This window comes from Rhea americana, unplaced genomic scaffold (genome assembly GCF_003343005.1).
Source record: "Rhea americana isolate MKP2758 unplaced genomic scaffold, rheAme1 scaffold_18, whole genome shotgun sequence".
Taxonomy (NCBI): domain Eukaryota; kingdom Metazoa; phylum Chordata; class Aves; order Rheiformes; family Rheidae; genus Rhea; species Rhea americana.
In genome coordinates, this window is record NW_028185927.1 from 4,313,154 (window position 1) to 4,325,323 (window position 12,170).

The following is a 12,170-nucleotide window of genomic DNA, read 5'->3' on the forward strand; positions in this document are numbered from 1 at the left end:
GAGCCAGCTTTCCTGTGTGCTTGTTGATATAAACAGGTTTACCTGCCATCATTRTTTTCTTTGGTCAGCTTGAAGCCTCCTCAGCAATGGGGCTAAGGGAACAGGTAATACAGATGAGTCCTGTAAGAGGTCAGAGTGTACAAAAAATCATATTAGTTGAATTGCCCTACTCATCACTATACTGCATTGATATAAGTACCGAAATGATCTAAATATAAAAAATAAATGGGAAAAATCTAAATTTGATCTTAACATTAAAAAGTCTAAAATAATAAACCCATATCATAACTTACAGTAAGGTAAGAACAAGATGAGAACATGTTGCCAGCATACATCATGGAGAATTACACTACTGCCCATCCGTGGGCTCGGGCAGCGGTGCGTGTGTGTTTCCTGATGCAGTGCTGCAGCTGAACTCGATAGCCCGGAAGCATTGCTGTGTGCTTTATATTGGAAAACATGATACAYGGCAGGACATACGTAACGGAAAGTCTCTTTCGGTGGGTAGAGAGACAACAGGGCTGGGACTGAATCATGTAGCTCCGCGCTGCTTTTTGCCCTGGATTCATGGTGTGAGCAAATATTACACATCCTTCCTGTATTACCTACCTGTTTTTTTTTTTTTTTTTTTTTTTTGGTGAGATGAGTATAGCATCCACCTGACGAAGGCCTTTGGAGAGCTGGAGAACGTTTGGACTTTGTGATCCTTAGATTTAAGATGRCTCTAATTTAAAAGTACATGCGTGTGTATGCACACGTGAAGCATTGCTTCRTTTTCTGCGAAGCTTGTTAAAACGTTATTAGATATTGCTAAGCGTTATGGTTGTACTGTATCTGCTTTTGCTGCTACTAATCCGTATTGCTGTTAGAGGCTTAAGAAATTCGCTAGTGGTTGATAACAGCTGAATTAACAAGTGTGATATTGTTCAGCACAATGAGAAAAAGCGCGGTGTTCTGGAATAGTATTGTGCCTGAAAAGTTCCTCCTCGAGTCAAGGAGGATTTCGATAGCGTTACAAAAAACACTAAGCATTCGTAACGGTTCCGTGTGCTTTTTTGCTTGTAGCTAATGAAAATGAGCACTGAACTCTGCCGGTGAGTCCCTCCAGCCCTGTGGTTCGGCTGTGGCCCCCCACACGTCTCCCGTTGCATCGCTTCAACCCCTGCTGGCCCGCAGGGCTGGAGCTGGGGAGCTGGCGCTCCCGAGGCGCTTGCWGGGTGTCTGAAACGGGCCAGAACTGGCATGCGTGTGCTCCCAAGCTGTATGTTTAAATTGCAGATAGAAATATTTATTTGTAACCGTAGACGTTCCTCTGTTTTTGTTTGCAGATCTACAGAATTAAACCCTGAAAGTTATTTCACTGATTTATACTGCCCAAAGCGAGAGACAGTACTGGGTACCGATGTGCTAAAAATCCTTGTTAATGTAGGTCAATGCATCTGTTGATATGCGGTAACATATTTGACAGCTATTATATGCTGCAAAACTTAGGAGGTGCGATTGGCCCATCTTTAAAGTGACAGATGATGACCTGTCAGACATGCAGAGGTTGTAGTTGCRTGCACAGATAGGGATGCATATATATGCTTATAAATATAAAAGATATAAAGTGATGTGGAGGCACAGATGAAGCAGGTTAAGCTTGGAATGACCACAAGCACAATGAAATCATGAGTGAGTTATGAGCACCAATAAAACTTTTATGCAACACCATATTATCATGTCTTCTGCATCTGCAGTGTCTTTAATAGAAAAATTACTTTAGAAATGTTGCGTACACCATTTTAAAATTAGATGGTAACGGTTGTTGTACCCTTTCATCTGTAAAAGCAGACCCGCTTTATATCAGTCTATCTGGAAAGGCAGTAAAAGGAAAAATAATATATTTTGGAAAGCTGTAATCTAAAATAGCATTAGTTTTCTAGTCATTAAATATTCTGTTTATATGCTATAGCTGCTCAGAATTATCAAGCGGGAGCGCCTGGAAGCTCCTTTGCCTTTTTTAAGGGGCTCTGCATATGGAGCTTCCTGGAGAAGTATGTTCTTAAGGACGTAAATGAAACTTAACATAGYGTGATGGCGTCATCCTTTGATGTCATGTAGTGATGCACGCTGATCCAGCAAAGCAGGAACAACCCRTGTCCCCTTTGGGTAGGTGTCACACTTTGTGGTTTTCTTGCCAGAACTGTGGGTAGCATACGTAGCTTCTGCTCGCCTGCCGGGAGACCCTGTTTGAGAACTACTCCTCACGTGAGAGCTTTCGGACGAGTGRTGCTTGGTGCCTTCTGGAGGTTGGTTTGTGAAATCCGCTGAGTAAATATGGGCATGGCTTCCCACGCTGCTGCTACTCTTGGTAGCAGGAGAGCCTGCAGGTATTTCTAAGCGTTTATGTTACCAAGAACCATCGAATGGCTGTGTCATACCACAGGACCTGAGACGTGTTTASCTCCTGTGCCAGCACTAATGCTTTCTGACGTGAGCTTTGCACTTTCATCCTCTGGGATTATCAGCGCCAGCACATTGCTCACTTAGGAGCACCACTGACGGCGAAGTTGATGTTGGCTATCAAAATCGCAGGTGCCAGCAAGGACACCAATGATGTTTAGGACATAGCTGATGAATTCCTACATCCTCACAAATTAATGACCCATTGTATGGCCTAAGTGGAGTGTCTGAGGCTRTGAGTGTGCTTCCCTAGTGGAGTTTATATAGAGTAGAAATTAAAACTTCTGTCTTRATTTCTGTTTCATCAGACACTGTTCCTAGCATAATGCACTGATGCCAAGAGGAGAGGGCTAAAAGCTGCAAGCTCCTTGACCTGATTATCTTGATGGAAGCTTCCACAAATGACAAYATACAGAAGGGCTGAGAGAAGGAAGATGTTATGAGTAGTATTGTTTTTCAGGAGTTGCTTTTGTACATCTATGCCTATATCTTGGGATTTTATATTCTTCAAGTCTGAATACCCACAAGCAGCCCCAAAGGCTGTTGTTTACTTCTAGGTAGCCTTGCTTTTCAGCTTAGGTTTCCATTACAAATGTTAATGATCCAATAATATGTTTTAAGTTTACACTGCAATATTTTTTTCGGTTTCAGTAATGTGCTCAACTCTATAGGACACACAAACTGCATAAATATTATATACAGTAGAGCAGATTCAGCCTCTGGTTTTGCTAAGGAATATTCTATCACTTTCCATTTTTTTTGATTGCCTTTCAGTTCCAAAAGTTGCTGGGGCCTGTGATGTTTATGACTTGTTTTACTAGGGATGTCTTAAAAACCACCTTCTTACATAAAACTAAAATTAGGTGCTGTGGAGAGAAGGGGCAGGACCGACACTCTGAACATAGCCTTTCAGATAAAATCTAGAATCCCCTGGCTTTTCTGGATTCTTCCAGCTTCAGCTTGCCTTAGGGACTCTTGGGGTCCTTCAGCCTGACTCTTGAGCAAAGAAGAAAGAAGTGTGATGACACGTAGCAAATGCCACCCCTTGTGCAATGGAAATGACCTGTCACTTGCAACAAGTTGAGCGGAGAAACTTTTTTTTAATGTTACCAGTGAAGATATTTAACTTGTCTTAGAATATCTTTTCACCCCTCACTGAAACTAATAGGATGATTCACACCTCACAGATGTGTATACATTAAAAAAAACCAACTTCTGTTGGCTATAGTTTATGTACTTTTTGAGAGGTTTTTTTCACGTCTATCGTGGTAGACATCCAAAATTCAAAACTCCATGGAAAGACATATGCGATTAGCGTTACAAAACCTAATTTTCAGGTATTTTTCTCCTAGAATATAATTTGAATTAGCTGCCAACAGTCTGTGTAATAATGTGTCTTAATGAAGACAAGTAGGTACCTTAGATGGGATTCAGTAGGACACTTGCTGTTTATCTGTGGGTAAAGAGGTRCCTTTTCTGCCTGATATCTTTACCTCTCACCTTCCCTCTCTCTTTGCTTGCTCTCTTTTTAAATATACCTGCTTTTAGTACAGAGTTGTGTACAGGATATAATTTATTAAGCACTTTCAGGGAAGTGTGATGGAGAGATTTCATTTGGGTTTTAGGGACCCAGCTGATCTTTTCTTTTAAGTCTAAGTGTGTCTTGGGCATGCACAGCCCCAAAAGTGCTGGTAAGAAAGAATACTAAAATGAAAGAAGTAAAACTTTGGAGTTTAAAATATCTCCAAATTAGGATGATAGGTAAATAGAGGTCTCAGTATCATGGTATTAGATATACATGCCTAAATTCTACCTAAATACTTCCTATGCTAAAGTGCTCCTGTAAATCTGGTCATTAAGATGTTTTTGTTGGTTAAAGCTGAGATTTCAGGGAGGGTTGTAGAAGCTACAAAGAAGCATGCGCTATTCCAGATACTGGTTGAATTCCACCAATAATTAGCTAATGGCATTGCAGTCRTAACTTCATCAAATAAAAAATGTAATCAAATGAGGCAAAGGAAAGATGTGGTCTTTGCGACAGACACGAACCGCTCGCTTTAACACACTGATTGGCAGACAGAAACATCAACACTGATACCAATCTCTATCTGCCAAGACAGAAGAAGTATGGCCAAGCTGGTCATATCCTTATCACAAAATATGTTTAAAAACTCTCATGAAACAAAAATGAGGCAATTCCTCTTCTTTTTGCATCATCTGCATACACATTGACTCCTGACCTTCTGGGAAAGATCAGCAGTTACCCAGTATCATCACGCTGTGTGTTCAGCAATTAAACCAACKCACCAATTAAATAGCCCAAGAAAAAGATCTGCACTACCTTTAGGCCTCTCCCCATGCATACTGGTGGTAACCAGCGAAACACTGATGCAACGGGAGCAAACAAATGTCTCTCTGCACTCCCACCTGCTCAGGGTAGAGCAGAAAGTCTCCTCTGGCCGGGAAGTTGTCTGGGAGCCTGACATGTAYGCGGTAGTGAATTAAAATCAGAAGCCTGATGCACATAACTCTGTTAACTGCTTGCTCACCCCTCTGGCAAAGGTTGCTGCTCCCRCAGCAAGGACAGCTGAGCAACTCGTAAAGAACAGCTTCTTGAAATCCAGGGAGGTTTATGTTGCCGCACCAGACTTTAAACTTCTGCAGCTCTGAAGCTGCTTTACAGCCTGCTTGGTCATCTCGGCTSCCGGCGCGGCAGCCCCTGGCAGAGACAGCGCATGCTCCAGTCATCTGCTTCTGTCTCCTCCTCCCTAGGGTCAGAATTTGGCACAAACGTAGGTGAAGGTGGGTTGCGGTGGGCCAGGAGAAGCGCCGGCGCCCGGGCGGGTAAACGCCGCGCGAGYGCAGCGGGCTCCTGCGAACCCGTGGGACTGGCAGCAGGGGAAGAACAGGCAGGCGAGAAGGCAAGCGGTGAAATGAGTTAAGAGCAGTGACTTAACATGTTGGCTACCACTGAGACACAAACGCTATTATTAGTTTTAAATACTCAAAGACTATGGCTGTGAAATACATCCTGAAGCCTGCCTACCTATGCACAACAGCATTTTAAAAAGTGTGCTAATTTGTCTAGAAGACCAACAATGTAAAAGTAAGCAGGTTAAATGTGACAGAAAACAAATATTGATGAATGTCCTGCTTTGTTTTATTTTGTTTTTTTCAGTTTACAAGCTTTGAGGAAGGAAAAGTCCCGAGATGCTGCTCGCTCTCGCCGGGGAAAGGAGAATTTTGAATTCTATGAGTTGGCAAAGTTGTTGCCTCTGCCKGCAGCCATCACCAGTCAGCTTGACAAGGCGTCCATCATCCGACTTACAATTAGTTATCTGAAAATGAGGGACTTTGCTAATCAAGGAGATCCTCCGTGGAACTTGAGGATGGAAGGACCTCCGCCTAATACATCAGTGAAAGGTACGAAGCAAACGTGCTGTGTAGTATTGAATATGGCAGCCTTTAGTAACCTCTAAATTGAAATTTTTACCATCATCCTTTCTTCTTTCCCTGCATATCAAATCCTTTAAAGGGATGCAAATGTGGAAATCTGAGGTCTGCATGAGAAAGACACCATGTGAAGGTGAAATAAACCTCTTATTTTATTCATCATTTTTTAACAACAAACTTATCAATATAACCATTATAGCCTTAAGGCTCCTTGGGAAATGTAGCTTAAATTGTTTAAAGTTATTTAGCAATGATTGAGTTGCTTTGTTTGTTTCAATATTTTACAAAAGGATGGTTTGAGTGGATCATGGCATCATTTCTTGATGTGAGGACTCAAACATTGCAGCAGTTCTCTGAATTGTGTGGCAAAACATTAAAGACAGAATTGTGTGTTTGATAAGTTCAAGAGCATCACATTTAGGTTTTCCAGTCATCAGGCCAGAGACCAGGATTTTGTGTATCATCTGGTAACGTGTATGTGAATTATTCTGACTTCTGAGTCTGTAGGCATCTATCGGCATTTTAGCCGAAAATAGACTGTTTTCAATATTGAACATCATTTCATGTTTAAACAAGCAGTTGGGAACAAAACAGGTGGTGTTTTTTGACAGGAGATGCCATAGAAGTCTGGTAATAGAGAAATCAAACTAGATTTTAGAGGCTGTATATGTATTAATTGATCCTAACTGGTGTTTCTAATGACTCTTATAAACTGGACATTTTTTGTAATTTTTTTTACTGATACTCCTTCTTACATAGATGAGTGTGATCTTGCTGTCTGAAAAGTATTTCAACTTAGTTTACAAATTGTGTTAATGAAACCCAGTTGCCCAAAACCATGGAAGTGTGAYTGGCCTGGTTTTGACAGCACAGAAAATTACTCTGTTTTATTTCAGATACTGATCTCACATTTTGAAGGAGAAATATTTTGGAAAGATGCATATGAGATTTGAGAACTTATTTTCTGTGTATCAGGGAACTTAAGGGTCTACACCAAACTGGATAGACTGTATATAGTGTGAGGCAACAGAAATATCCACATCTAAAAGCAGATGTGGGAGGATAGGATCTCATTTATCAACCTAAAAATACTACCCGTGCAGGGTTACTGGTACTGGCTGCACAAATAGCTTTTACTTGCTTTTCCATTCAGAGGAAATACTGTTAGTAAAGAAAAGTTACAATTTTCACTGGAAGGAGAAGATAGACGTGGAGGGCAAAAGCAAAGGAATTTCAGACTGATGAGTTAGTAGCTGGACATATCTGTGTCACTACATATATTTCATTTATATTACCCGCCACATCATATATGAATTTTCATGAAGGAAAAAAAGGTGATTGCATCATCGAGAGCCCGAATATAACGTGGTTCATCGGACTTGTGATATAACATGCAGATGTTTCYCATTTTTTCAGTGTGAGAGTTTATTCTCAGGTAATGAAACAAGCAGTGTTTTGAGAGAGACGTAAAGAGGACTCTTTGCCRTATCTGTCTGTTAAAATTGGCAATCCCTCCCAGCCCCGCCACAGTGCTGCTCTAAGGTGCCCCGTGTTGCGGGAAGSCTGCAGTCTGCAGGTCTCTATATAAGTTTGTAGAGCATCTGGGATGTGTCTGTCTTACCATCTTCTTGTGGAGTAAGAATATAYGTGTGAATAGCGATGCTTTCATTTCTGTGCTTCATCCAGTCTGTTGATGGAAAGAATTTTAGGGAGAACGAAGCCATGTTCTTGGAAAAGAGTATATTTGAACAAAAATAGTCTAGTCTAGATGAACATGTTTCCTCCTTTGAAAAAGGCAGGTAAACACTTAATGCTGTCTTTCCATCCTGTTTGAGGCAGTGATCTGGTTCCTCCACCCAGGTGGTTCCTTTTCTAGCCATCCCATACCCAGGAGGCTTTTGGAAGCCCAGGAGATCTAGTATTTTTTCTTGCATGTTTGGGTGGAAGGTCTTCCTACTAACCAAGATTGTATTTGGTTTGTGTCAGTGTACTGAAATAATGTATAGCCCCTACCAATAAATAGTGCCTCATTGTGTAAGAATTCACCACAAGCAGGTTGATCTGTAAAATACAAGTATGTTTTATTATCTCAGCAGTTCTCTTTGTACAGAAACCTGTTAGCACATTCTGATCAAACATTCATGAAATTACATCAAAAGAAATTCATTTTCATTTATTAAGGTTATTTTTTGCTGCCCTTGAAGAAGTTCATACGGATAAACAAGCTCACATAAATAGCCTGCAGCTTCATGTGAAGTATGGTTGATAATYCTACAATAAAACACTAGACGTTATACTTTCCGTTTCCCCAAGCAATCTCACAAATAGACTTAAAGGCATTTGGAAAATTATAAGAGAGGAACATACGCTGCGTAGGCAACTGCTTTATTCATTTATTTTTACAAATGTGGTGGCCTACTTGTTAATATTTAAATTTCAAAGCTTAGTTTTAAATTTGTCCCCTAGTACTGTACAGCAATTTAATCATTTTAATTTAGTATTTCAGGAAGGTCCTTTACTCTGCCCAGTATTTATCATGGCTTTTCTTAAAAGTCTGTAAAAACTGATGAGTTTGTTTTCTTATGCCTATTGTGTAGCAACTTGTAGTGATTTTGCCTGAAAACGCACACTCAGGTGACTCCTTGTAATATTTTCAGAGTCAATTACTTCATGGAAATGATATCTTGAGCAATTGGATAGTAACAGATAGTTTTCTCCATTATTTTAGAAATATCTGTATTGTTATAATACAGATCAAATCTACAATGAACATTATGCATTATTCAAGAAATGACCAGGCATTCTCAGCAGTGTTTCAGCTAAATAACTGATGATTGTAACCTTTAAAGAAATCTCATTGTGGTGACTATTGGTAAATCATTTCTCCATTCATAGTAATCTTTATTTAGAGGCTATCTAGAAACCATTATATCTTTTATTAATCTTAAAAGGAATAGCCAATGATTTGACATTTGCTAAAAACGGATAAATTTTCCATCTTCTAACAGAGCAGACTTCAGTCAATTTTTGGCACATTGTCTATTGTCTAAGACTTTATTTATGAAGTATTAGGCCTTCTAAACAAATACACATATAACTTGCAGCAGATGAGTTTTAGGATTACAGTTCTTAAAGACCAGGACATGATTATCATATGGCAGGAAATAGTTAAAAAAAAAAAAAAAAAAAATCCAATAGGAATAAATTGTTATTTTCTGCATAGTGCATACACTATATTATGATCAGCAGTACTCTTCCACCCTGCTCCTCCCAAAGCCTTTGTTTGACTCTCAGTAACCAGTGGATATGTAGTGAGGAGAAAAGGAAATGAGTTGCTAATCAACTTTTTGCTATCAAAAAATGAGTTTTCTGAAAGTTCTGATTTAGGAATAGAAGGATTTTTTTTTTTTTTTTTTAATAGTATATAGTTAGTGTTCCGCCAGTAAGTAGTGCCTTGCTTGATATGTTGCTTGAAGGTCTCCTTTTCTATTTTGACTGCCTAACCCGAAACAGACCCTGAAGTCCTTTTACAATATCAAATTGTTGTGATCACCTTCATGTTTTGGAATATTGTTATCTACAAATAATTAATGTGTGTGCACAAGCTGCGCAACAAGTACATCAGAGCCTCTGCATTTTTTTTAAGTTGTCCTCCACGAGGTTGTGTGTGGTCATTAAGCCATGTATTTTTATTTTTTGTAAGCAAAGAGAGGGAAGGAGCATGAGGCACTGCGAGCGTGTGGAGTGTGTTTGGCTGGTGTGAAGTCACGTCGTGTCCTTCCTCTTTGGGCAGTCCTTGGGTTGCTAGCACCGACTTGGGGACGCAGCCTCTGTAAAAAGGCGGCCTCCACCTCATTGACTGCAGTAGAGTTCCTGGCGGTTGCCTTTTCTGTTTCTTTTGAAACAGCAGTTGCCCCTGGTATTCACATTTTAGCTTACATTGATAAAATAGTGCAGCTCACCTYCTACCATAAGCAAAGATGAGATGAATGAGATATTCTGGCTGAGGAGTGAAAAGGACTTCAGGTTTATTTTGAAATAGTACTGACTAATTGCTAGGTCTTGTGAAGAGTTTCGCTTTTAGTTTAGCCATCTTACCTTTCAGCATTACTTGTTTCAAAACTAGGTAATTTTTTACATCTGTGTTCTGGAGTTAATACATATTAGTGTGAAAAGAAATCAGATGTTGGCAAAAGTGTCTGATGACAAGTGTCAAAAGTTTTCTGAACTGTTCTTATCAGATGTAACTAAGTGACTCTGACAAGTTGTTTGCAATAAAGTATTCAATGTTGCTTCATTCTGCTTTGGTAAGAAAAAAAATCTGTTGATAATCGCAAAAAAGAAAAATTATGCTTTAAAGCACATGTTTCCCTCAAACTAGCCTGCTTTTCAAAAAAAAAAAAATGACATGCAAAATGTAGGTTGAAAGTGAGTTTGGGAGTCTGGTGTCTTATCGTTCTGTGGAACTTGGGGTTGAGGAAGTACGTCCAGTGCTTTGAATTCCTTGTGAAAGAAAACAAATATGAATAATAAATGCAAATGTCAACTGCAACTACCTGCATTATTTCAAATACCTTTTTCTAACATTTTCTATGTTAGATAAATGTACATTTTAAAGAGCTAAATAAATGGTTCCCTCCTGAATCATCTAATTCTGGAAGCTCTTTAAATAACGTTATCTATTGTTGCCCTTTTGTATTATAAACTGCATGTTGTCTTCTGAGCAGGAGATGCAAGATAGTATAAACCTTCCCCTGCCAAACCACTTAAGCCTTCTTCTGTCAGCAGCCTTCCTTGTGAACCACCACTCACTTCTGTCTCGGGAAAATCATCCCCTGGGGTAAATAAATAAACATTAGTTTTTTCCTCARTGTTTGTGGCCTGAGACCTTGTTTTTCACTGTTAGGCATGAAAAGACGATTCAGGTGAAAACATAACATAATGCAGATGATTTCTGTAGAGCTGTTTTGGAAAGGGTTTCTKGCCATCCAGCTTCGTGTCAAGCTTCTGGAGAATTCTTGATAGCCTCATAATTCCTTTCTCCCAGCTTGCAGGCGTTTTTCATATTCGTATGAAACCCAGATCCTGTTTACRTTAACAGCACTGTACAGTTCTCTGGCAGTGCAGAGGTGTCTGTCACTGATTACAGGTACGGTATCTGTATACTCCAGACCCATTTATGTGACCATACCGGGATTGGGGCCATAGTGGTAAGTTGCTTAAAAAAGCAGAAAAACACTTTTGTTAGGTGATGTTTGAAGATAGGAAACAAGCTGGCAGTTTTAGTCAGGGGAAAAACACTGATGTTCTTTGGAAAAAAAAAAAAAAAAAAAAAGCTGGTTTTCTAGTATGAAGGATATGGAACCCCAAATGAGGTAGCTCTGTTTGAATCCTGTTGTGATAGCTGAGATGAATTGAATGCTGGACTTGGTGGTTGCCTAGTGACTAGTGATCATCACCTGATTGCTTTCAATCCCGGCAAATGGAGGAAGGCGCCAACCACGGCACTCGGTGCTTCGCCAGGCCCTAATTGCCTAATGGGGAAACTTGCACGTGACCCTGATTGTGAGGAGAAATTGAGACAGAGGAAAGGTTTAGACAGAAAGATTAGAATAGCAGTTGACTGGCTCTCTTAAGAGTTTAYGAAATGGTGGCTTCCTCGCCACCTAATAATGACCCTTTCCGTACAAAAGTAAATGCAACTGTTTATATATATACATATGATATATATGTGGGTATTTTTGTAAAACACTGTGGATAAAAGGGAAGTATATAGCAATCAAACTAGAATTTAGAAGATGCAGAGGGTTGACACAGGAAACCAAATGTGTTAAGGAAAAATCTAGCAGGGCTAGAAAAAATGAAAGAAAATTTGTTTTTGTGTGTGTTAGAAATGGTGGCAATAGTATAGGCCCACTAGTAGTAAGAAGGAAAGTAAAATTTCTACAGATGCAGAAAAGGTGGGAGAGCTTAATATGTGTTTCCTTAAGTGCTTGCCTGTRCAGAATCCATTCTACAGGTCTCTCTAGCTCAGGTTATCGTTAATGGGGTTGTTCATGTTGAGCATRTGCAATCACAGCCATCAACTATAGGAAGACTTGGGGAGGATTGTAGAATCAGTACGGTCGGAAGGGACCTCTGGAGATCATCTAGTCCAACCTCCCTGCTCAGCAGGGACACCTAGAGCATGTTAGACAGGGTTGCATCCAGGTGGGCCTTGAAGATCTCCAGAGAAGGAGACTCCACAACCTCTCTGGGCAACCTGGTCCAGG

The 12,170-nt window shown here is 40.0% G+C and overlaps 1 protein-coding gene across 1 annotated transcript in view; it reads left to right on the forward strand.

Annotated features, from left to right (window-relative positions):
* The window catches only part of NPAS3 (neuronal PAS domain protein 3), a 588,522-nt gene that overhangs the window by 162,540 nt on the left and 413,812 nt on the right, over positions 1–12,170 (forward strand). Inside the window, exon 3 of the mRNA XM_085301814.1 lies at positions 5,624–5,868. Coding sequence (XP_085157940.1) covers positions 5,624–5,868 — 245 coding nt within the window. The remainder of the gene's footprint in view (positions 1–5,623; positions 5,869–12,170) is intronic.